Here is a 26,068-nt window from a genome sequence, read left to right on the forward strand (position 1 = left end):
TGTAGCTTTTCAGGGGTATAATACCAGTATGTGGCAAGTTTAGTGAGTGTCTGTTAAGCCCATGTGATGTGCAGAATGACGAGCCCTATAACAGATGCCTTCCCACTCCTTATGACTCAGCGTGCGCCCCAAGTCTCTCTCCACCACGCCCTCCCTGCATTGTGAACATGTGTGTACCTGCCCAACAGCATGCAATAAAGATCTGATATCAGGTTGCGGTCAGATTTCCTGGAGAGCAGCCAGTACTCGTATTCGCTAAGTCTGCGGTCAGCCCCGGCTCTAGTGGTGGGAGAGCCCAGTGTCGCACCTGGAAGTAGCGAAGACGTTCCTCCTCCGGCAGGTCAAATTCCTGGCGGAAGGCATCAAAGAGGATGGCTCCCTCCTTAGCATAGATGTGGGACAATAGCCTACAACCGGCCGGGCCCCATTTCGCGAAAGCCACCACATCCATGCTGGGACCAAAGTCCGGGTTGGACACTAGAGGCGTCAGCGGGGATGGGAAGGACGTGAGCTCGTGCGGTATGCTCACCTGATCCCACACCTCCAGAGGCGTTCTCTTAATGAAGGAAGCATAGAGATTCGGGGGTCGATGTTGTCGCCGCAGGAAAGGTACCTCCTGTAGAGTGCGACCCGCCACCGCCTGGTCTTGAAAGAGCCAGTGCTTTTCTGATTCCCATTTGCACCACTCCACGAGCGTTCTGAACTGTGCCGCCTGGTAGTATAGTAACAGGTCCGGGAGGCCCAGTCCTCCTTGTTCAGGAGGCAACATTGCTAGGCGCAGTTTCTTGCGCGGGCGCCGTCCATTCCATATGAATTGGGCCAATTCCGCTTGGGTTTGACAAATCCAACCCTCCGGTGGCCGCATAGGGACAGCTCTGAATAAATACAATACTTGCGGTAGAATTGTCTTTTTAATCGCTGCCACCTTGCCGAGCCAAGACAACGGAAGGTGTTTCCACCTACCCAACTCTGACCGAATCGTGTGTCGAAGTTTTGCATAGTTAAGGCGGACCGTGCCGTGCAGAGTAGGTGCCAGCTGAATACCCAGATATGGGACCGCCTCTGATGCCCACGGGAAGGGGAAGAGTCCCTGTAAGTATGTCCTTGTGGACGCCTCCAGAGAAAGGTCAAGTGCCACGGATTTGCTGAGGTTAACTTTAAAACCAGCCACCTCCGCGAAGGTGTCAAGTATCGCTACGCAGGCCGGAAGGGACTCCCGAGGGGAGGAGAGGGACGACAGGATATCGTCCGTGGATAAGCTGATGGTATGTTCAAAGGCCCCCATCTTGATGCCGTGAATCCCTGGGGCAAGTCAGGCCACCTGTGCCAGGGGCTCCATGTATAAGGCAAATAACAAGGGGGAGAGTGGACACCCTTGCCTTGTGCCACGTTTCTATGGGGAAGCGGGGCGGGGAACATCCATTGACCCGCACCATTGCCGAGGGCCTTGAATAGCAGTTAAGCACCCAGGCACGGAAACGGTCACCCAGTCCGGCCCGTATCAGGACCTGCTCCAGGTACGGCCAGTAGACGTGGTCGAAGGCCTTCTCCGCGTCGATGGACAATAGCATATATTCCCCCTCCGTGCGCGTGTCCTTTTCTATGAGGTGTAGTGCCCTTTTAGTGTTGTCAATGGTTTGGCGTTCCGAGATAAACCTGTCTGATCTGGGTCAATTAGTCTCGGCATCAACGGGCCGAGTCGCGCAGCAAGGATACTCGTATAGAGCTTCAAGTCTATGTCGAGAAGCGAGATGGGCCGATATGCCTCACATCTCGATTTGTCCTTCCCTGGCTTAAGGATCACGGAAATGGTGGCATCTAACAAGTCCTCTGTGATCGCTCCCGGTTCCGAGAGATGATTAAACAAAGTGGTAAGCAGCGGCACCACCTGGGCACAATTTTTTTTATAAAAGAGGGCCGTGAAGCCATCCGGCCCTGGGGCTTTCCCCAACTTGAGCCGGGAGATGGCCGATATGACCTCTTCGGGTCTTATGTCGCCCTCCAAGGCTGCTGCCTGATCCGCAGTGAGCGCTGAGAGCTGGGCAGAGTCTAGAAAGGCGTCTCCCGCTGCCTGGTCCAGCGTATCCCCTGAGTACAGCGAAGTGTAAAAATCGCTGAAGGCGGTCGCGATCTCCCTATCCTCCGTAGCCAGGCCTCCCATGGTTGTCCTGATTTCCTGCACCGCTTGACGCTGGCGCTTTTCCCTAAGTGCCCGTCCCAGGAGGCGCCTGCATCTGTCCCCCCCCCGGTGTAGTACATGTGGCGCACCCTCAGTGCCGCAAACTCCGCCCTGTCCTGGTCCAGCGCACTCAATTGTTTCCGAACCAGGGTGAACTGCCTCCAGATCCTCGGAGCGCAAGTCCTTTGGTGCATGCCCTCCAGCTCCCTGACTTTCTGCGTCCGTTCATCCCTTTTCTCCGCTCGCGCCTTGTTCTCTGTCGCAGCTAAAGCTATGAATTCACCCCTGAGGACTGCCTTTAATGCTGCCCAGTATGTTGTCGGGGAGGTGTCCGCAGTGGTGTTGTGTAGCAAGTAGTCTGGGATCGTGCCTATAATTTTCTCCGGGACCTCCTTGCGGTGCAGTAGTGTGTCCCTGAGGCGCCAGCACCGGGGTGACCGCTGCACCGGGGGGAAAAGGAAAGTCGCCAACAGGGGAGCATGGTCAGAAAGGGATGACACTCCTATCTCTACAGTGGAGGCCAGGGCTTGTAAAGAGGTAGAGGCCAAGAAGTAGTCTAGCCTGGCATAAGTGCGATGCGCGCTCAAAGTATGAGTAGGCCCTGGTGCCAGGATGGAAGCTGCGCCAGAGATCCACCATACCCAGCTCCCTCAGTCTTGTCAACCCCCCCTCAGATAGAGACCCAGCCTGTGTGGAGCGCTGCGCCGACCTATCTAAGGCGTTGTCGAACACCAGGTTGAGATCACCCCCCAGTAGGACGTGCCTGTCTGCAGAAGCCGCCAGCATGCTAAGCGCGTCATGAAAGAATTTTTCTTGTCCCTCGTTAGGGGCATAGGCCGAGCAGACCGTGAAGCCTGATCCCCCAGTGAGAAGTGGTATGATAAGAGTCTCCCCTTTATCTCCGCTCCCTGTCTCAGAACCCGCCCTCGGAACCTCCTCGCCACCAATATGGCGACCCCAGCTTTCTTGTGTGGTGCGGACGAAAAGAACTGGTGTGGAAAGTTGTGTGCTTTCATGCGCATGCAATCTTTCTGTAATAAGTGCGTCTCTCGGAGGAGACAGATGTCTGCCTGTGTGTGTTCCAGGCACGACAGTACCGCCCTCCGTTTAATAGGGTTGTTGAGACCTCGCACGTTCAGTGAGAGGATATGCACTTCAGTGGAAGCCATAAGTCATCATCCGTACCTCCTCCCCTTGAGCTCCATGTCGACCGTCAGTGCACACAACCCCGTTCCAGCCTGGCTCCCGCTTCGCGCAGAGCTGCATCCGGCTGTGGCCTGCCACCTGCAACCTAGAATGCCCAATATTCTGCCTCTTCGGTACCCCTCTGGACCTGGAACCCCCCCTCGCCATCCCACAACAAAAGCTACCCTTAACCTACCCCATTCAAACCCTTAAGCACCCTCCACCCCCCTCCCTGTCTCCTCCCCCAACATCCCCAAACTGAGAACCATAAGGCAAAGTGCCAAAAAAGTACATCACTGTCCGTCATCTCTCGCAGATGAATGGAGAAAGCAGGGGAATGTGTCCGGATCCGTCAAGTCCCCCCCCCCCCACCGCCGACCGCCGATGCAGTCATGCCCAGTCCCAAGGGCCCCGGACCCCCGAGGCCCGATCATCAGCCGGTGTCTGTCGCTGCCAATTCCAACGCCACTGTTTCAACCGCCGCTTTCTGACCCTCCTGGATCTCCTCCGGTGGTGTGCGACGCGGCCTGCGCAGTCGCTTCTGCTGCCGCCATCTATTGGTGGAGCCGATCTCCTGGCCAGGCCCAGGGTGCAAGCCTCCGTCCGACTCTGGTTCCTCAATGCCCAGCACCCGGCATGCGTCTCTGAGGGACCGCAGCTGGTGCACTTTGTTGTCCCACTTAAACACCAGTCGGAAGGGGTGCCCCCAGCTGTAAGTGATGCCAAGGCGCCTTAGCTCGGTAGTGACTGGCTTGAAAGACCTGCGTTTCTCCAGAGTGATGGCGGCCAAGTCCTGAAAGAGCGTTGGTGAATGTTCGCCATAGGTGATGGGTCTCAATTGCCGCGCCTTATTGAGGACCTCTTCTTTGGTGCGAAAGTCCTGGACGCACACTAAGATGTCAGCCGGCAGGGCATTGGAGGCCCTGGGCGGCCCCGTCCGGTGCGCTCTGTCTAGACTTATAACTGAGTCTGCAGGCCTGCCCAGAATGTGATTGAAAAGGCCTTGGGTGAACTGGAAGAGGTCCGCGGTGTCTGGGGTGAGCTTCACCCCTCGAATCCGGATGTTATGCCTTTGGGATCGATTCTCCAGGTCCTCAACATGTGAATGCAAGTCAACCTGTTGGTCATGAATGCAGATGATTTCTTGCTGGAGCGCTTCCATCTCAACATCCCGACCATCGCTCTTCGTCTCGATGTCCGCCACTCTCTCCCCAATGGCCTCAGTGTCCCGGCGCAGTTCCCGAAGCTCATCCTTCAGCTCTGTCTTAAGGAGTTGGAGATCCTCCCTCAGGCCGCTAAACATGGACTCTAGGAAGGACCTAGTGACAGGTTCATCCGTGTTCCGTGGGTTCGTGCCCGGCGATCCGGGCCGCCGCCTGCTGTCCAATGACGTGGAGGTCGGTCTTCTGCCCCATTGCGGTAGGGGTGAGCAGGTCCTTAATGGTTCTATCTCTGCGCCCCTTTCCAGTAGCCATGTCCCCCAGGCCCGCCAACGAAGCCGGCCAGGGCAAAGTAGATCAGGGCGTCAGCGCATCACAGCCAATAGATCCAGGATTGATATGGCCGGGAAAGCGATTCCAGCCCCAGACGGTTGGCGCGGGGTCCTCTGGCTCTACTTGCCCGCACTCCTACGGGCAGCGGCACCGGTAGCACTCGGCGGTCACTCCCCGTCAGGCCAGCGGCTCCGCCGGAGTGTAAATGGGTCCTCGCCCTGTACTCAAAATGGCGCTTGGCGGCAGGGCCTAGGCCGCGGGGGGAGCCACCAGTCCGCACAGCCCACATGGGAAAGCAAAGGACAGGGCCAAGCCAGTTCGGTGGGCGGGCCGCTGCTGCGTGCTTCAACAAATGGCGGCCTGCATCTTATAGAGGTCCGGAAGCCACGGGGCGGCTGGCCACAGCTGGGGTCCAGGGAAGTTCTAGGCGCGCGATGGTCTTTGCTCCGCTGCGGGGCCCCCACACCGCCTCCACTGGTCAGCTACTGTCCGCCATACCTAAGGGGGCCCCCCTCGCGCACCGCCACTCAACAGGGCCGGGGCGTGCACAGGACCCACACCCCTCTAATTCAATATTCCACAGCGGGGACAGGGTCGCCGGGGCAGTCCGCTACTCCAGGATGCCCGAAGGGAAAAAGCAAAGGGCCGGGGTCCGCCAGAAGCGTTCAGCGGGCCGCGGCCGCAAGTTCCACAAAATGGCACCCCTCAGGGACCGCCGACCCAGGCCGGGAGCGGGAACAGCTCCAGGCGTGTTGTGCAGTGTTGGGGCTGCTAGCGCTGTCTCAGGACACCCCCTGCCGCCACCACTCCACTGCCGCTAACCTCCTCGATGCGGGGGGTCGCCCAGTCAACCGCCGCTCCTCACCTCCCCTCTCCGTCCAGCCACCGGCACCGCCGCCCCTTTCCCTGCCGCCTCTCACCGGCAGCCCCGGCCACGGCCCTGCAGTCGTCGCCGATCCGCCAACACCGCCAGGAAGGGCAGCAGGTCCGCAGAAGCCCCCGCCGAGGAATCGCGGGATGCCTCGCGCACAGCCGCGCGGGCCGGACCTGCCGCCACTGCCGCCGCCCGTCAGGGATACCGCAGCGCCGGCTATGCAGCTCCGCCCACCGCGGCCTCACTCTCACCGTTCCGATCCTTATAGGCCCTGAAAGGCCGAGTCGAGTCGGAGGAGACCCGGCAGCACCCAGGAACTGCCGAAACGCGGTACTGTCCCTCCGGGTCACCGCTACGCCAGTGTCGGGTCTGGGCACCCCGACAAGGCACCTGGGGCCGGGAGGGAAGCAGTAGAAATGCGTTAAATAGGCGGCCAGCGGCAGGAGCTCAGCAAGGCACGTCCGCTCACACCGCCATCTTGGCCACGTCCCCGGTTATTTATTTTTAAACAATGAGAATTGCTATGGGTTATCAAACTACACAGCTTACGTTGTAATAGTCACTCATCATATGCTTTCCTGTAAGAATGTGCTTTATCCACCCCCGAATGGGAACCTTAATGTTTCCATCTGGCCGCGAATTCCGGCCTTGAATTCAAAGTTCAATCGCAAGACATGAACAGCCTTATTGTCACAAAAACAAGTTACCTTAACATCTGCTCACAAACCTATCTCTTTCACTTGGCTAACACTCGCAGAGAAGTGCATGCCTTATTAAATAGTGTCCTTCCTTTACAATTTGCTGAGCTGACTTACGTAATCTTTAACGCATCCTCCACTTTAGGGCTGGCTAATTTTTTTTTTATAAGTAGTGAGCAATGGTTTAGTGACTTCTTTGCCGAAAATATTTGGAGTCATTCCTGCTAACCTTCACTCCATATTCTCTGGTCTATTTTATGGACTTCCTGTTTTGCTAGCACTGGCTGCTAGTTTTTTGTTCCTATTTTGTTTATTGCAAAATGGATGTCCGTCCTGTCTTCGCAAACGAGCTGGAACAATTAGGACTGTTTCGCCACAGGATGTTGGAGTACTACGGTGTGCTGCTACTTGCCACTTTGAGTGCATCATATGGATTTTCATTTTGATTTTCTTATTTCACCTGTGTGCAGCCTGTATTTCATTGCCTGAGCTGTGATTTCATGTGGGCCCTGGACTTATGTCTCTGCAACTTGGTATATCCTGAAGTGAATTACAATCATCTCATGAATCCTTTAATTGATCATGAATTGCTTTGTTCTGACAGAGGTATTATGGCCTTTGCAGTGATACATGGAGTTCTGGGTCGTTGGAATATATTCGCAGCGGCGCAAGATTTCTTGCCATACAGCTACATTGAAAACCCACCGAGTTGTCCTCTGATGGTACTAGAGGCTCCGGAAATTGAAGAGCATGTATGTTCTTTTCCTCTATTGAATTGGATGGCTGAGTTGTTTTCAGATGATAACAGTGACTTCCTTTTAGAAGCGGTTGCTGCTTATTTCGTCTACTCAGTTTTAGGCTGACTCTTATGGAAGCCATTGACGTCATAATTTTTTTTTTCTCTCACTATTTTTCTGACCTTTTATGCTTTTTTTTTTTTATATATAAACAGATAAACAGACCTATTGGCTTTATTAACAGTGGACATTACAATTTCATGCTGGTGAGATTTTACTTTTTTATGTGGACAAAAAAATGTTTCCTCACCTACACTATTTCGAACTAAGCATTTTATTGAACTCTGATTTCAACAATTGAGTCGCTTATCTTATCTGATACATGCTCGGAGCAAGGTAGAGTAATATATGGATAAATGTGCCCTGATTACTATGTTAAGTTAGCATGAGCTTTTTATGAGTTTCAATGCCATTTTTCCTTTCTGCTGCTTTTTTGCGCATGACACACATCTGCTGCTTTACTTTTCTGCCTAGTGAAATGTTTTCGGTTCATACGAGAATAATAGGTTGTTACACTGATATCAGCCTTGCTTACCGAGCTGTATCTATACAGCAAAAACTGAAACCTTCAAAGATATCTCAATACAGTAGTTGTTACGAGCACTGATCTTTGAACGTCCCTACAGATAACATACATGCAGCTGCAGCCAAGTTCTCGCTTTTGGCGCGTTTTATATTTCCTTGCACAAGACCATAACACAAACTTGATGGTGCTTCGCATGCAGAGAGCTGATTGCTAATAATGTGAACTCTAACCACTAGGATTTTGAGTTATAGTCGCTCTACTTAAACTCAAGAGACCTTCCTAGATATAATATAATATACTTGCTCGGGAGGGTGTGAAATTAAACCCTAATCATTTTGCATCATACTATGCTTGCACCGTTTGTGTTTTATGGACTAGTAACTATGCAGATTAATTTGTTTCTTATAATATGTTTGCTTGTATTAGATAAGATACTGCGCTTGAAAGCACTGCATTAGTGAATAAACATTTCAAATATGCACGTTCCCTCTTTTAATCCATATTCTGCACTGAAATTATTGTATACTGAAAGAGTGTTCATGTGTTCCACGTAACCTCAGGTGTACTAAGTTCATGCTCTGGTTTGTCGACCTGGGGTACTCCTAGTACAACCCGCGGGCCGGTGACAGCAGAGACACTAAGAAGTGAAATACGACAAACCCTCTGCTTTGTGAAGCCGAGCGAGCAGTAATTGTGAAAGTGGAGATTCACTGGCGCTTCAACAAAGCATCACAATTATATAAATGGTCTTTTAAACACTTGCCAAGTACTTTGATGCGACTGTCTGTGTGTCCCCGCAGACAAAACTGTCTCAGCCCGGACTGAAGGCAGACACAGACAGACACACACACAGTTAGTTAACAGAGGGGGACGGAGACGGAAGGCAGGAGGGACACAGATTTATGTATGCTCGGTCTGGTACCTCAATATATGAGGGCATCTACTACACAGACCCGTGCACAACCTCATGGCCACAAGTTTTCGTTTTACTTTACTCGGCCCCCTCCCCTCTCACCCCACCCCCACCAGTGCGGCCCTCGGCCACAAAGCACACTGTAAATGTAGCTTCCGAGAGAAAGTTGATGAGTACCCTAAGCATTGGCAGTTTATAATTACCAATAAGTCACGGATTGCTAGTCTGGTGGAGGATTTTTGGGTACTAAGGGACTTTTCGTACATCGTAATTCACTGAGGTTCCATGCCTCTATGCACAGTTCCGTCTAAGCACGGAATCCCTGCGACAGTCTGTTAGACCTCTTACTTGCCAAAAAGAATTACCATGTATCTTTTGACAACGTCGAGGCCTAAGAAACATGCTGCCTAAGATTCTCAAGCAGTGCATACCATCTAGCCTAACTAACTTCAACAAATGATTTTTTAACACATCAACTGAGCAAATTATTCACCCACATTCATTTAAAATCAAACTTCGCTCACAGTTTCATCTAACACACATGACCAGGATGTTACATGCAATCTACAATGTCTCTCTCTATCTACACTATGTGTCTGTACTCATACCTTCTCACTACCTTTACTAGCCAAAAATACACCATATATAGTATGCATATAAAAGGATTCCTTTCTCATTTCAACATCACACCCTGGATCTTTTGGCAAGTAAGAGACCTAACAGACATGCTGCCTAACATTCTGTACCTGTACATTTCACGAAGACTAACTAACTTCAAAAAATGACTTTTTAACACATCAACTGACATTATTATTCATCCAGATTTGTTTAAAAATAAACTTAATTCACAATGTAATCTTAGACACATGACAACGGTATCACACGTAATCTACCATTTCTCTCTACCTGCACTATCTGTGTCTCTGCTAATACCATTTCTCGATCTCTAAATCAACTTTACAGATTATAGAAAAACGCTTCCAAATCACTCAAATAATTACTGTCTGTTTTAAACACATTTTATATCCCATTTATTCAGTATACCAAAAATAGTTGCAAAACTATAATTTACAGTTGAAAGAAAAAAACTGAAGAAGCAGAAGCAAGACCACTGACTCATTGTCAGTGAAATTGCTCTCCCACCCTCGCAGCTCCACCATTAAGTGAGGTGCCCCTGCACTCTTGAGTTGACCTCTGTCTCCTTTCTCTCACTCTGCTCCTTCACTCGTTTTTCTATCCTTTCTATCTTTCACCCTTCTGCACCTCTGCTCTTTTGTGCCTTATTTCTGCCCATTTTCCCTTTCTCTCCCTCTGCTCCTTCACTCGTTTTCACTCGTTTTTCTACCCTTTCTATCTTTCACCTTTCTGCACCTCTGCTCTTTTGTGCCTTATTTCTGCCCATTTTCCCTTTCTCTCCCTCTGCTCCTTCACTCGTTTTCACTCGTTTTTCTACCCTTTCTATCTTTCACCTTTCTGCACCTCTGCTCTTTTTTGCCTTATTTCTGCCCATTTTCCCTTTCTCTTCCTCTGCTCCTTCACTCGTTTTTCTACCCTTTCCATCTTTCACCTTTCTGCGCTTTTCTGCATCTCTGCTCTTTTTTTGCCTTATTTCTGCTTATATTCCCTTCTTTCTTTATCCCTTCTTTTCTCCCTTTACCTTTCCCCGTCGCTGCTGCCCCCAAGGCCCCTCCTGCCCCAGCGCGACCGGCCCAATCCAGCTCCTCTCCTCGCTCCCGCCTCCCAGCTGTCCAGCCCTCCCCGACCCCTACTTAATGGCGCCCACTGCGGGGACAGGCGAGCAAGACCACTGACTCATTGTCAGTGAAATTGCTCTCCCACCCTCGCAGCTCCACCATTAAGTGAGGTGCCCCTGCACTCTTGAGTTGACCTCTGTCTCCTTTCTCTCGCTCCGCTCCTTCACTCGTTTTCTATCCTTTCTATCTTTCACCCTTCTGCACCTTTCTGCATCTCTGCTCTTTTGCCCACCACCGGCCCATTGGCCGAGCCGCTCCCGCCGCCCAGCTGACCCGCCCTCTCGTCCCCCTTCTTATGACGCCCCCAGAGCGACCGCGCAGTGGACGCGCACAGCGGGAGCACCGACTGAGCGCCGAAGGTGCGCCAGAGGTAAGCCCGTCTGCGCCTGGACCGCGCCCGGCGCCATGACCCCTGGCCCCCGCAGACCCCAGCCCACCCACCGGACGTACGACGCCGCCACCCTCAACGCACTCAACACCGCCCAAATCCCAGGATGCTACCGAGCCACCCCGAGACGCACCCACGGACCCTTCTGCTGCAACGCCTGCAAGTTCACCTGCATCCAGACCAGCACTACTCCAGCACCAACCAAGACGAGCAACAGCAGCAGCCACCTGAAATGCATCCTGCTCAACACCCGCTCCGTCCACAGACATGCCATCGAGCTCTGGAACCTGCTCGACACAACCTCACCAGACGTCACCTTCCTCAGGAAAACCTGGATGAATGCCTCTTCAGCGCCCAACATCGCCATTGCCATCCCAGACGGCTACAAGATCATCCGAACGGACCGCATCAACCAGACCGGAGGAGGCATCGCCACCATCCACAGGAACACCATCCGCATCACGACCAACACCGACGACACCCTCGCACCCGCCGAACACCTGCACTTCCAGGTCCACATCAACCCCAAGACCACCCTCAGAGGCACCCTCATCTACAGACCCCCGGGACCACGCACACAATTCAGCGAAGACATCGCCGACTTCATCAGCCCGCACGCCCTCCTCTCCGCTGACTACATCCTCCTCAGGGACTTCAACTTCCACTTGGAGAACAACAACGACCGCAACACTACCACCCTGCTGGACAACCTCGCAAACCTGGGACTCAAGCAGCTGGTCACCACCCCCACCCACTACGCCGGACACACACTCAACCCCGTCTTTTCATCCAGCAAGGACATCGCCTTCAGCCACGCCACCGGACTCCACTGGACGGACCACAGCTGCGTCCACTTCAGCTTCAGAAGGACCACGATCCACCACCGCCAGCAACAGGTTGCACGCAGAATCTGGAACAAGATCACAGCCGACCAGCTCGCGACCTCCCTGAGCATGAACCCTCCCACCAGCGCAACGAACCCAAGCCAGGCGGCCACCAACCTCGCGAAGTGGATCAGCAACTGCGCAGACGACCTCGCCCCTCTGAAGACCCCGCCTAGCAGACCCGGTAGCAAGAAAGCCCCATGGTTCACCGACAAACTCAAGAGCTCCACTGGACAACAACAACACACAACAGCAAGGAACTCTTCAACATTGTTAAAGAGCTCTCCAACCCCAACGCCGGAAACAACGACATCACCCCTTTGCAAGACCTCTGCAACTCCCTCGCCTCGTACTTCCACAACAAGATCGCGGACATACACAACAGCTTCAGCACTCAACCAACGCACGCCACGACCGAACCACCGCCCCCCACCACCACCACCCTCCGCGCCTGGACGCCGATCAGCACCATAGACACCGTCCGCACGATGAACTCCATCCACTCTGGATCTCCTACCGACCCCTGCCATCACCACGTCTTCAACAAGGCCGACGCTGTCATCGCACCCCACCTGCGGGACATCATCAACACCTCCTTCGACACCGCTTCCTTCCCAGAGAGCTGGAAGCACGCCAAACTCAGCCCTCTACTAAAGAAGCCATCAGCCGACCCCACCGACCTCAAGAACTACCGCCCCATCTCGCTGCTCCCGTTTCCTGCTAAAGTCATCGAGAAGACAGTCAACAAGCAGCTGGCCGCCTTCCTCGAGACGAACGGATCCCTCGACCTCTCGCAGTCTGGCTTCCGGGCCAACCACAGCACCGAGACCGCCCCGATGACATCCGAGCACTGCTTGACAACGGAGAAACAGCAGCCCTCATCCTCCTAGACCTCTCCGCGGCCTTCGACACTGTCTGCCACCGTACACTAGTGCAGCGACTCAGCAACGTCGGAATCCAGGAGAAGGCACTGGAATGGATCATCTCCTTCCTCGCCGGAAGGACACAGAGTCCGCCTCCCCCCGTTCAGATCTGAAGCCACCGAAGTCATCTGCGGCGTTCCTCAAGGCTCCTCGCTCAGTCCAACCCTCTTCAACGTCTACATGAGCCCCCTCGCAGACATCGCAAGCCAGCACAACCTCAACATCATCTCCTACACCGACGACACCCAGCTGTTCTCTCCCTCACCAACGACCCCGCCACCGCCAGAGCCAACCTTCACGAAGGGATGAAAGAGGTAGCCGAATGGATGAAGAACAGCCGCCTGAAACTGAACTCGGACAAGACGGAAGTCCTCATCCTGGGATCCTCACCCTCCGCCTGGGACGACTCCTGGTGGCCCCCCGCCCTAGGCAGCGCACCCAAACCAACAGACCACGCACGCAACCTGGGCTTCATCCTGGACTCCTCCCTCTCCATGACCAGACAAGTCAACGCCGTCTCCTCGTCGTGCTTCAACATCCTGCGCATGCTACGTAAGATCTTCCGATGGATCCCCAACGAGACCAGGAAGACTGTCACCCAGGCCCTCGTCACCAGCCGTCTGGACTACGGCAACTCCCTCTACGCCAAACTCCAGAAGAGACTCCAGCGGATCCAGAACGCCTCAGCACGACTCATCCTGGACATCCCCCGTCGCAGCCACATCCCCGAACACCTGAGAGACCTGCTCTGGCTCCCGGTCAACAAGAGAATCACCTTCCGACTCCTCACCCACGCACACAAAGCCCTACACAACCAAGGCCCAGGATACCTCAACAGCCGCCTCAACTTCTACGCTCCCAAACGCCAACTTCGATCGACCGGCCACGCCCTTGCCGCCGTCCCCTGCATCCGAAGAGCCATCACAGGGGGACGGTCCTTCTCCTACCTCGCCGCCAAGACATGGAACTCCCTCCCGACTCACCTCCGCCTGACCCAGGACCACCTCGCCTTCAGGAAGCAACTCAAGACCTGGCTGTTCGAGCAGTAGCGGAACCCCCTCCCCCAGCGCCTTGAGACCCTCTGGGTGAGTAGTGCGCTATATAAATGCTTTGATTGATTGATTGAAGAAGGAGAATAAGGAAAATGAACTGACGGCAGGCGCGCTACCCCCATTGAACTCGCAGACCTTCAGCTGCCCCGTCGGGTGTGGCAGCCCAGGATAAGATAGATCCCGGGTACACACAGAGACGCACCCGAACGTTTCACATGTCTTTAAAGAACCATTTGAATGTTAATTACGCCTTGCAGTTGTTTCACCCCTTCTAAGAGCCCCTGCAGCTTCACTCTGCCTACTGATTGAACGTTCAGGCCCCCCTAACAACATTTTTTGTTAACCCCCCCAAAATTTCGCTCCAGTTGCGCCTCTGACTGACAGTGAATAAAAAGAACTAACAGTGAGGAATTACATAAGAAAATGAGTGAAGGGCACTGAGCATAATGAAACTTATTAAGAGAAATTTAAAAGTAGTAACTGTGAAACAAATAATGTATATAAAAAATGAGGATACGAAAAGTAAGAGTAGAAGAAAGAATGGAAAAAAGTGCCAAAGTCAAAAATGAGGTCAGTCAGAGACTGTGAGGGAGATAAACAATTATAGTGACTAAAGCATAATTTACGGTGAATCATAATTGAAAAAGAATTAGAGATTCACCTTTACCAATGCTTTATTAGATATAGAACAGTGACAGTCACAAAACAGATATTTGTTTGGAGGAACTCTGAATAATGCTTCTATCACTGCAAACAAAGATTAATGGCACAGATTTCCTCTCAATACAGACTCATATTTGTCTGTGCAACAATCCTATTTGTTCCCGCACAAATTAAAAATCAAATTAACATTTCAATTGGTTGTCCCTTTCAATATTTTCAAAGTCACATAAAGGTCACCCTTCACCCTCTGCCTTCTCTGGCTGTTACCATTGTAACACCTCATTCTGCACCTGGCTGAAGGCACAGGTCAAAAGTTCATAGCTCAATGTTCCAAATCAAACCAACAAGGCTGATTTCCCTCCAAACACACCGGCTTTTCCACTGCTTTGTTAGATTTCATTATTTTTTCACCACCAATAGCATTTTTTGTTTTAAAAAAACATTAACATGCAACCTAGTCTTCAATCTTGAGTTATAAGAATCAACTAATCATTTGTAGTTTTTCAAGTACACCAAACCTCATCCACTTTTTTATCCAAACTCTCAGCTTCTAACTGCCATTCCACTTCCAGAACCCATCGGAGTACTACTGCATCTGACTTGAAAATGAAGGTTTGGCTTTTAGGACACAGCTATATTCACTCGAGTGAAAAATATGCAGCAAACAGACGAATTTCCAACCTTGATTTACCAAATGTGGACATTACGTGGATTGGCTAGAGAGGATTGAGATGCCACCAATTGATACCATTGGTGAAAACCTTTATGCATCTCCCAGAACCCGACCTGATAATTGTGCACTGTGGTGGAAATTATCTAGGCACATTGACTGGGGTAGGTCTGGAAATGCTTCTAAAGGACACCTTTCGGCAATTGATGGCACTTTTTCCTTGAACTGCCTTGGTGTATTCCAATATATGCCAAAGACAGAAATGGAATTGGTCCAATCAATATTGTCCACAGGCAAGGAAAAATTTAAATAAATCTGTTTCTGCTTTTCTCAGAGACTATAGCATGGGTTCGATATACCACAACAACTTGTGTTACAACATGCAAGACATCTATAGGAGAGATGGTGTTAGTTTCACGGATGAGGGGAATAGAATCTTCCTCTGTAACATGACTCTGCATCGGTACTTACTTATAAGTACAAAAAGCACCCAATTAACACAACGGCTCTTTCTAGAGCCACCTTACATCTAAACACTCAAACTTGTAATTTAACTCCATCTCCTTTTATTTTTTTTGTTCGCCGTGCGCGACCGGGTGCGCGCACCCCGCAACTTTTTTGCAAAAAAGTTACTTTTAGACTTTTGGGGTCCTTAATGAACCCCCTGAGGAAACCTATGAGGTCAAGGAGTCTCCACCCAGCTCCCTTTCCATGCTCTCCACTATGGTTTTTCACACTCCTGTGAATAGCAGTGCGCGACCGGGTGCGCGCACCCCGCAATTTTTTTGCAAAAGTTTTTTTCGCTTTGAGGGTCCTAACTGCACCCCCTGAGAACCTATGGCCCAGACAGTCTCTACCTTGTTCCCTTTCCATATTCTACCCCTTTGTTCTGTTTAATATATTCACTCGCACTAACAAAATGGCAGTCAACACTTCCTGATTTCCTCCGAATCGAATGTTGACAGACGTCAAACAGCAAATCAGAATTCCGCTCGCGCACAGCCGCACTAGTGCGCGCTTATAGGTATATAATTGATTTCAACTTTAATTTTCTCCGCAACTACTGAACGGATTTACACCATTCAAAGAAAAGCGTAATCTGCGAGCCGGACTCTACCTTTTCACCAAATTTCTTATAAATCCATTCAGCCGTTCGAGCTGTAGCCGTGTCTAAACGTCCTATGGAAAATAACATGGGGAAAACACGTTTTGGGACCCCCCTTTTATCTCAGCCCCCACTTGACTAATCCCCCCAAAACTTTCAGGGAAGGAGCGCAGCGGACCGAGCCATCTTCTTTGAGAAATTCGCCAAGATTCGTCCACCGGCGCCAAAGTTAATCCAAATAGAATGTTGCGGATTTCCTATGCAAACTAGGTCCTAACTATAACTACCTAGGATATATGTGGGTGTGTGTATATCAATCATTAGATGTGACTGCATGTTTCCCCCTTCACAAGAAGCACATCCACATTAGGGGATGGGCAAAAACTTCCACTCCGTCTGCTGAGTTAGCAGAGTTTTGCCCGCTCTGCTTTGAGCATGGAGTTCTGGCAAACTCGGCCAACCTAAAGAACGCAAGAGGGCCCCTGAAGGAAAAAACAGAGGGAGCCGAGGCAGGGGAAAGAGCTACATACTGAAGAACAAAACGGCCAAAGCTACACATTTACATTTGTATTCAATATTATTGGATGATTATTCACAGCATTCACATTGAGACAAAAAATGTGATAACCAACAGTTGTCTATATATATTCTCACAATACTTTATATTAGTTATTTTGTCTTTTACATAACTTTTCTTAATATTGTCCACAAATTAGCTACTTGTTTGTGGAAAAAAAGTGAAATAAAACGGATTTTCATAAATGACAATATAATTATATACGACAAGGTAATGCCAACCTTTCTCCACAAAGCATTTTAAAGGTTGCACACTCATGCCTATCACAATCATTCCTCATGCATACCACAATTGTATCTAACCTATCAAAATATGTTAAAAACATCAATTCGGGTACCACAAGAAGAACATAAACATGTCACTGTACTCCTATTATAAACAATTGGTGATATCAATAAAAAATTTACCCATTTTCATTATTATACAAGAGATGATGTACTGTCCTTTGATGCACAGTCAATATATTCTGATTTATGGTTTACAGAAATAAAGCCTTTTCATAGAAGTGAAAACTCTTTGAATGAAAGAATCTTCTTGGTGCTCCTGGGGTTTTCTTTCAATGTTTCAAACCTCCTTTCCAGAGCCCTGTTCTGCTGCTGCTGGGTTTTTTCAACTACCTACTTGTACTTGCTTGATCATGTTGCCCAGGTTGGTCTGATGGTTGTGTCCAGCTTGAGATCTATCCAGGAAGTCCATTTGTTCTGTATTTGTGTTTTACCTTCATAAACTCACATTCTCGCACTGTGGGGCAGTGCCGAGGATATTCATGATTGTACACACAGTAAGTAGGTTTTTATTATGCTTGATAAATTAAAACCATTGCATACATTATTACAAAAATACGTTAACTCCCTCTTCTATAATAAAAGACACTGGTAAAAAGACCCACCGTTTTTTATGACAGTAAGTAAATAAGAAGAAAATGTCATTAAAGTATGAACTCTAGTAGTTGAAACCTTCTTCACAGGGCTCTTATAAGTCTGGAAAGTGTGTTCCAACCAGTGTATATTTTGATGAGTCAGTTCCGAGCCAGTACGGGTAAACTTTTCAATCTTTTTGCGGTTATATCAAAAAATGTTGTTAGCCGGCAATTTAGCTGTTCTATCACTGGATTGAGGCACAGCATTACCGCTTGTCTGCAGGATGTTACTCCGTGCTGTCTGAACATTGGTTTCAGCAAGGTTATCCTTATGTCTTTTAGGTTGTCAGATACATATAACGTCCTCGACACCACGGCCACATAAACTGCAGGGCTGGTCTCCTCCACTTCTCTCCCAAGTAGGTAGGAACTGGTTTAAAGGGCCAACCCCCATAGAGTTTTAGGAATTTTTCCTTGTTGGCGATTTTTATTCCCGTTTGCAAGTTGGATTGGGGTTTAAGAGCGCTGTACGTGTTCAGTACCACCCAGTCGTGAGCTTGTATGGCTAGTGCTTTTTTATCCTCTATGGCAGATATTAGACAAGTTACCTCTTTTATAATAATAATAATAATACGGCATTTTATAGAGCGCGAACAGCTACCTCACAGGGAGGTGTCCCGGCGCTAGAAGAACAGGCATGGCCGCGAGGACCAGAATTAAGCGCCTAGCGCGGTTGGGTGAAGAGCCAGGTCTTCAGCATCTGCTTAAAGCAGGACTCGGATGGGGCCTGCTGAAGCGCTGGGGGCCGGGTGTTCCATAGTGCCGCCACATTGGCCGAGAAAGATCGTCCTCCCAACCGAGCCCTTTTTGCTCGTGGAACTGCAAGCTGAACCCGGCAGTTGGAGTGGAGAGAGCGGGCCTGGATGTATCTCGGCAACCGAGCTTTTAGGTAATTTGGGCCGGTGCCATACAGAGATCTAAAGGCCAATTTGAGTGCCTTAAATTTGATTCTGCAGGCTACTGGTAACCAGTGAAGTGAGAGAAGGTGCGGAGAGACCGAATGCTTAAAAGGAATCCACATTAGCAGTCTCGCAGCCGCATTCTGGACCAGTTGTAACCGCTGAGTTAGGTACTTTGGTAAGCCCAGATAGAGGGCGTTTGCGTAATCCAGCCTTGATGTCACTGTGGCATGGATTACTGTTTTTCTGCAGCCCTCTGGTAAGAATCGCAGAATCTTCCGAAGATTCCTCAACTTACACAGACAGCACCCAACTACTTGCTAGATGTGCGAGGCAAAGGACAAACTGTCGTCCCACCGCACCCCCAGATTTTTTGCCGTTTGGCTAGGCGAAGGGACCTGACCCATCTCCGCCGGCCACCAAAGTTCCGAGGGTGGAGGGGAGCCTTTGCCAAAAAAGATCACTTCCGTCTTGTTTGCATTAAGTTTTAATTTGTTTGTGTTCATCCAGCACGCAATGTCTTGGAAACAGCCCTTGAAACTCGAAAAGGACGCCTCCGACACCTCCAAATACGGAAGCACCAGTTGGGTGTCATCGGCATATGTGATTGCCTTGACCCCCCCAATTGGCTATCAACGTAAAAAGTGGAGCCAGGTAAATATTAAATAATAGTGGGCTAAGTGCCGACCCTTGAGGGACGCCACAGCTGAGGACCTTGGGTGTTGAAGAAACGGTCCCCAGCGCCACCTTCTGTGTTCTCTGAGTCAGATACGACTGTATCCACCCCAGCGCCTGATCCTGGATGCCCACCTCAGCCAGTCGCCTCAACAGCCTTGCGTGGTCGACCGTATCAAAAGCAGCCGATAGATCCAGGAGCACCAGTATCGCTGAGACTCCTGAATCCATCGACCACCTCACTGACTCTGCCACCTCAATCAGTGCTGTCTCAGTGCTGAAGCCGGGTCTAAAGCCTGATTGTTATAGCTTGCTAAAAGGAGAAATGATTCATTTAAATGTTCCACAGGTTTGTCAAACCTAAGAGTTTGATGGATTCCTATAATATACACTGGCCGGCGATTTTTCGAGGCAAGTCAGTTGCGTCCAGAGTTGGTAGTTCAGGGATCCTTCCTCATCACCTTTGATTTTAAGCCAGCATTTCACGTATGCTCCCTTTCTTTCTATTGACTGTTTTTGGATCCCGAATTCCAACCGTATTTGGGCTGAAGAGGCGTGTCAAGGGAGTTGGAAGATCGCTCGTTAAGAGCTAGTTATTATAATGTCAAGGATTCTTGCGTGTTTTCCTTTCATTGATTTGCTCCCATTTGTTAATGTGGGCTGAAGTTTTGCTTGCAGGACCCTTAGCATAGGGTCTTGCGTCCGGTTTGGCAGTAACTTCAGTGGTTTTATTGCCAGGTAAGTCATTACCCCCTTTCTCAGCACATATTCCATTTGTGGTTTGACGAGTTGTTTTGATCTAGTATACCCAGATATTTATAGCTTGCTACTTGATTTAAACATTGTTCGTGCAGGAACAAATTATAAGGTTTCCTCTTGTGGTAGTTTACTGCCATGATTTTTGTTTTCTTTAAGTTAATTTTTAATGCATTTTGTTGTGAATGTGTCTCATTCAGTAGGTGTTGGAGTCCAATAGGCGTCTGGCTTAAAACTAGATCGGCGTATAACAAGTTTGTCAATGGCATCTTTACAAGTTTTGGTGCATGGGCTATACATCTGTCCAGTTCCTCCGGGAGATCCGCTAATAAAAGGTTGAAGAGCAATGGGGCTAGGACGCACCCTTGTTTCAGCCCTTTTGAGGTGAGTATTTTTTTATATGTATGAACCCGCACCTAGCTTTATCCTGACCCATGTGTTAGTGTGGAGATTCCTGAGTTGGCCTAAGAGAGGGGGAGCTATCCCCCAGCCGTCCAAGCAGGAACAGGGGTGGGGCTGCAGGTCGTCTTGACATTTACCCGTCAAGCCTCAGGTCTCCCAGAGGTTGCCCGCAGCCCCCTCCAGCAGTGATCTGCCTCCACGCCAGGCACACAGCCGCTCCGCGGGTCTCCAGTTCGCCTGCTCTCACCTCCACTGCTCGCTCCTCCCGGGGGAGTTGTTTTAATGCACCGGGGAAAAGGCACCAGGCGGGAGGTGGTAGGCAGCAGACGGCAAGCAGTGGGACAATCAAAGCCGCGGACAACGGTGAGCAGCCGGCAGGCAAGCGGCAATAATGGCGGTGTGTAGCTCCTCCTCTTCCTAAACTCACAGGATGTGGGGCCCTTGTAGAACTGTACATACAGGATTGGTTTCAATTGTAATACAGTTCCTAATTACACATGTGATTCCTGAGGGAGAAGACTGGGTAATACTGGAGTAATGCAGACTATCTTGCTATCATACAGTGTTGTCTGTATTTGGGATATCAGCTTGGCACAGCAGAAGAGCCTTGGTTGCAGACCAACTAGGGTAAGGTGAAAAGCTTCCACAAAAGGGAACCGGTTGTGGCTATCCTGTAGATAGAAGAGCCACCACTCCTGCTATTGTGAGAGGCCGAAAGCCTCTGTTCTCCAGACCAGTAAGAGCCATTTATCCCTCCACAGCTTCGATGCTAAAGCACCTGCAGTTCTGCTGGCCACCATGGTGGAAGTGTGAGACATGGTGACTTGTCATTGGTTCGCATGTAGGCCACCTGCCTAGGGCGCAGGCAGCCCAGTTGGGGTTGGGGACCGCAGTAGTCATGTGGAAGATGCCAGCATCAGTGGGAAGTGTTTGTTTATAAGAGGGTGAGTTGAGGCCATCCCAGTGCAGTGGTGAGTCTCACTCTCCCAAATCGGAGGGAACCTGCCTCACAACTAGATCAAGCTCTCCACACCTCCATTGGTAACAGTTGAAACAACTGTTAACTGAAAGCCTTCGTTTCAGTATGGTTGGTAAGTGCACATCTGGCTTTAGGTCACAGCGGCTCTATTTCTGTTACCTTAGCGGACAGTGATTAGACTGGTGAGAGCTTGTGCAGTTACCAATGAGTAGCAGCTTTTGTCTACTTCACTCGTGTAGCCAGAAACGCTAAGCATTTGTGGCTCTTGGGAAGTGTTACTTGATGCGCACAAGTGATGGTTGTGGTGTGCTTGTTGAACTTAAGATGCCCTTGCTTTAATCTTTCTTGTATGTCACCCATACATTCTCTATCTTCTCACACAGGATCAGCTCCATGCCCTGGGGTTACACGCTGGCAAGTATTCTGGTCTTCAAGAGGGTCCACGCGGCCCTGGGCCTTGACCGATGTACCCGGTGTTACTCAGGGGCTGCCCCCATCACGCGTGACACTCTGGAGTTCTTCATGAGCCTGAATCTGCCGGTGATGGAGCTGTACGGCATGAGTGAGAGCACTGGTCCACATACCGTAGCTGTGCCTAGTGCCTTTCGGATCATGAGGTAGGTTATGCATCTCCCCTTCACTATCTGGTTAATGCGCACTCCTTCACGGACCATGAGTTGCCTCTAATCCGTTGGCGTCTACTGGGCCTCCTAAACTTTTGGGTCTTAGAATTGGTGATGTGACCACATCAGCACTTGTCTTCCCATTGGAAAGCATCATGATGGTCAAGGTATCTCTCGCTCATCATACAATATCTCTGCCCATCATTGCCTTGAATGAGGTTAGATCACTATGATGCCCATGGTATCGCTCACTCACCACATTATACCACTCCTCTTCATTGCCTTGCATGGGCTTAGAACACTGTGATGGTCATAGTATCGCTGACCACCATAACTCTGTCCTACATTGACTTGAGTGGGATTCCTATTGGCATGTTTCAGTTCTCTGCTTTGTTTGCTCATGCACAAGTGACTTATCTGCCTCTCTTCTCTAGCGCTGGTAAGGAGATGCCTGGGTGCAGAACACAGATCTACAGACCAGAGGAAGACGGCACGGGGGAGGTCTGCTTCTGGGGCAGACATGTTTTCATGGGCTACTTGAACATGGAGGAGAAGACTAAAGAGGCCTTGGACGAGGAGGGCTGGCTTCACTCGGGGGACCTTGGCAAGCATGACCAAGATGGCTTCCTGTACATCACTGGGAGAATCAAAGGTGAACAACATGAGCTACTCTTCTCACTCAATACTGATCGTGTCCACATAATTGAATGTCCATTTAACTTCAAGCTTCAGCTCGTGTAATAAACAAGCAACCTCTATTTCACTAAGTGTGTCTTTTGAATAGAAATTACGTGATTAAGACTAAATGCACAGGGGAAGCCAAGAGTAACCCTAGTGAGAGCGAAGAAGGAACAGGGGGCAGAATGGAAGTGTAGTCTAGGGGTGTGCAATGACCGGTCATGCCCCTGAACTGCCTCACAAGTGTATTCAGAAGAGGATACTTAAGAGGAGAGGGTGTGGCCTAATGGCTAGAGCGGTCAACATCAAAGCTGAGGACCCGGGTTCGAGTCTCAGCATGCATGCTTAACATCCTTTTATTCTGGGAAAATCACTTGGTTTCCCCGTGCCTAACAAAATTAATGTGACCGCCTGTAGAACTTGTTGAATGGAGACCAGTTACGTTCAGTAATAATGGGTGGGGGTGGGGGAGTTAGGGTAGTCAGTCAGGAACGGACTACGGGGAGTTGAGGTTCAGGTTGGGAGAGGGGTTTGTTGTTGGTATCTAGTGTTGGGAGATGTTAGGGCAGGGGGCAATAAAGGTGTGAAGGAAGGCTTATGGGCCGATTCTGGGGCAGAGAAAATGATGAGGCAACCGGGGAGGGAGGTAATGGTTTGTGGGAGTTTGGAGAGGAATGGTGTGTTGATGGTCTGTGGGGGGCTGTTCAAGGTCTGGTGTTTGTCAGTGAGCAATGGGTTGTGGAGGGGGGGCAGGTCGGATTACAGGAGAGACCGGGTTGAGAAGGGTTTTATGGGTGGACCAGAAGGAACGGAGAATGACTGAGGTGTTTGGGATGAATGGAGAGGATGAGCGTGAAGGATAGTTCCAGGGTTGAGAGTGAGATAAATAAAGCGGATTGTGGCCAGGATTGTCTCACTGACTTGGAACAGGCTTTTCCTATTGTTGTAGATGGACATAAGGTTTACCCAAGAGGCCAAAGGAGGAAAAGCATTAGTTTCTGGGGTGGTACAGAGAGATGATCTGGGGGCAACATGCACCGCTATCATGTTGGAGGCTGATATGGGTCAGGAAGTTATAAGTATGACCTAGATTACCATTGCTAGGGTAGAGATGGGCATCGCTCTGTCATCTGCAGCCTTTGCGAAACTCACTACGTTCTTCAGGGTAGAAGGAGACCTCATTTAATAGTCTTTGGTAGAGCGATAGACGGGACTAAGATTAGGATCCCCACGTTATCGATATATTGAGCTGGTGGGATTGTTACTCTGGAAAAAACACACGGGCACCCTGTAATAAGGATAATACCCTAACAAGGAAACAACTTATTTGGTAAACAAACTTGCACCGGGCATAGTGCTAAGTAATCGGTTGTGCAGCAGTCATATCAGAGATATGTAGATAATTATACACTCAATACTACAGTCTTTCAAAAATAAATTTTTTATTTCTTTTCTTTTTACTTATGACTGATGTCAAATATTATTTAAAAAAACACATACATAGATATAGTCAATGATCATTTGCTTAAAAAGTACACCATACATCTTTTTCTATACGCATATAAACACCAAAAAATGACAGTGAGGTGTGGTTTACCTATAAGGTACCAATAGCTTAAGTTCAGACAAAGAAACAATCAGTTATATCTGTATCTATAAATGATGTTTAATTAGATATACAATTCATGCCTTTTTACAAGCGAACTGTTTACAATTGGTAATTGTAGAACATCATGTCTGCACTGGCTACAGATCGTTATTTGCCACCAACGCGTTTTGGTTTTAAGCCTTCCTCAGGGTGTTCACACCAGTGGTTTACTAGAATAGAAACAGATTTAGCTTGAGATTTCTATGTTACAACTGCAAATTGCACTAACTATATTAACATATCTCACACAAGATTATCATCCCCACCCCCCACATTTATCAAGTCCTTAAGGTTCAAAGGATTCAGCTCCGCTACAATCTGCATCCTTATCAATTCATACACACATTATATACATATATACTATAACACCATGAAGTGAAGTTAATAATTGAGGTATTGGAAATCCTATCTTCCCGTCTTTCATTTAGGAGTTCATCTATAACATCGATGTCAAAAAGGGCACTTATGTGATAGAGATTCATTATACTAACTAAATATGACATGTCATCTTTCCAAGGTTGCTAAAAGCATGACAATGCTAGGCACGATTGTTTCCGATAGTCCCGGTCTAGATCTTTCTTTCAGGGAATAAGCAAGTTTATTAAAAAACAGATATTGATCTCTAACTGTAAATCCATAAAATACTGTTATCTAAAGGGCATTTATCTCCTAATAACAAGATTTCTGTGCATATAATGGAATTTAATGTCCTCTTACCAGAATCATTTAGGTTATTATTTCTTTTCTCTACGAATCTTGTCTACTTGATCAAAAGACTCGACGTCCATACATTTCCTTAGTTTTTAAGCTGTTAAAAAAGGGAATTCAATATTTATTTCCTAATTCTTTTGCATATTGGATCCTAGGTCTTTACGATGCATGTCTTAAAAACTTGCCTAAACAATATCAAAAATGCGATCTAGACGTTTATATTCCAACATCATATTCCTTCTAGAACTCGATATAAACGTTTAATGATGTAGATCATGTATCACATGGCTGTAAAAATAATTTCATGTTTGTTACCTATAGGATCTTATATGAGAGTACTCTCCAAATAAGCTAAAACAAGACTAACTTAAAACCACATGGAATGCTCACCTCATTGATATGTTCTAGTCAGCTTGCGATTAGAATGGTTTACTCCAAATAATTTTATGGATGAAATTTCTTAATAGCTAGCATCGCTTCTTATTCGCTGTTTGCTGTAGTAGAAAAACCCTTGTATTAATGTCCTTAGAACGTAAAGAGGCAAGATATGATAAAGCCTAATAAAAAGAGGAGAGATTTTTTGACAGTATTTCTATCCCTTTTTGCTTCTACTATATATCTATATCTTTTTGTGTCTATATTTCTAAATACAGTCTAATACTTGACCTAAGTTAACTCTACTGAAACTCTGGGCTGGTTAAACTATCTTTTAAACTCCTCAGATTCAAGCATATGACATAGCTAAATAGTTATATAAAAAATGAAGATCAATAATTGCAGATGGAGCATCATTCCACGTAACCTATGGATCAACGTGTAGCTTATATTTAATCACCGGTGATACGTTTTCTATTTTATTAATTCACCGATGTGATAATGGCGGTATCAACATGTCCATTTATCATTATATTGTTAGTATGTTATGTTATGTTAGTATGAATTTGTAGAGCGCACGTTCACCCCAGGGTTTCTTGGCGCTGTGTGCCGCTGGGGAACCCGTCCTGGCTTTCCCTGTGGGATGGTCTCAATTGGGCATCACCAAGGTGAAGCCAGGCATCCCCAGCAGCGAGGGGACGTTGTTGAGATTAAGCAAGCTA

General features: G+C 48.9%; 1 protein-coding gene across 1 annotated transcript in view; it reads left to right on the top strand.

Annotated features, from left to right (window-relative positions):
• LOC147663327 (long-chain-fatty-acid--CoA ligase ACSBG2-like) overlaps positions 1-26,068 on the top strand; it is a gene marked incomplete at both ends in the record, with an annotated part of 401,356 nt that overhangs the window by 329,141 nt on the left and 46,147 nt on the right. Inside the window, 2 exons of the mRNA XM_086950519.1 lie at positions 21,695-21,928; positions 22,369-22,586. Coding sequence (XP_086806645.1) covers positions 21,695-21,928; positions 22,369-22,586 — 452 coding nt within the window. The remainder of the gene's footprint in view (positions 1-21,694; positions 21,929-22,368; positions 22,587-26,068) is intronic.

Source organism: Lissotriton vulgaris, unplaced genomic scaffold, assembly GCF_964263255.1.
Source record: "Lissotriton vulgaris unplaced genomic scaffold, aLisVul1.2 SCAFFOLD_2144, whole genome shotgun sequence".
In the NCBI taxonomy this organism is placed as follows: domain Eukaryota; kingdom Metazoa; phylum Chordata; class Amphibia; order Caudata; family Salamandridae; genus Lissotriton; species Lissotriton vulgaris.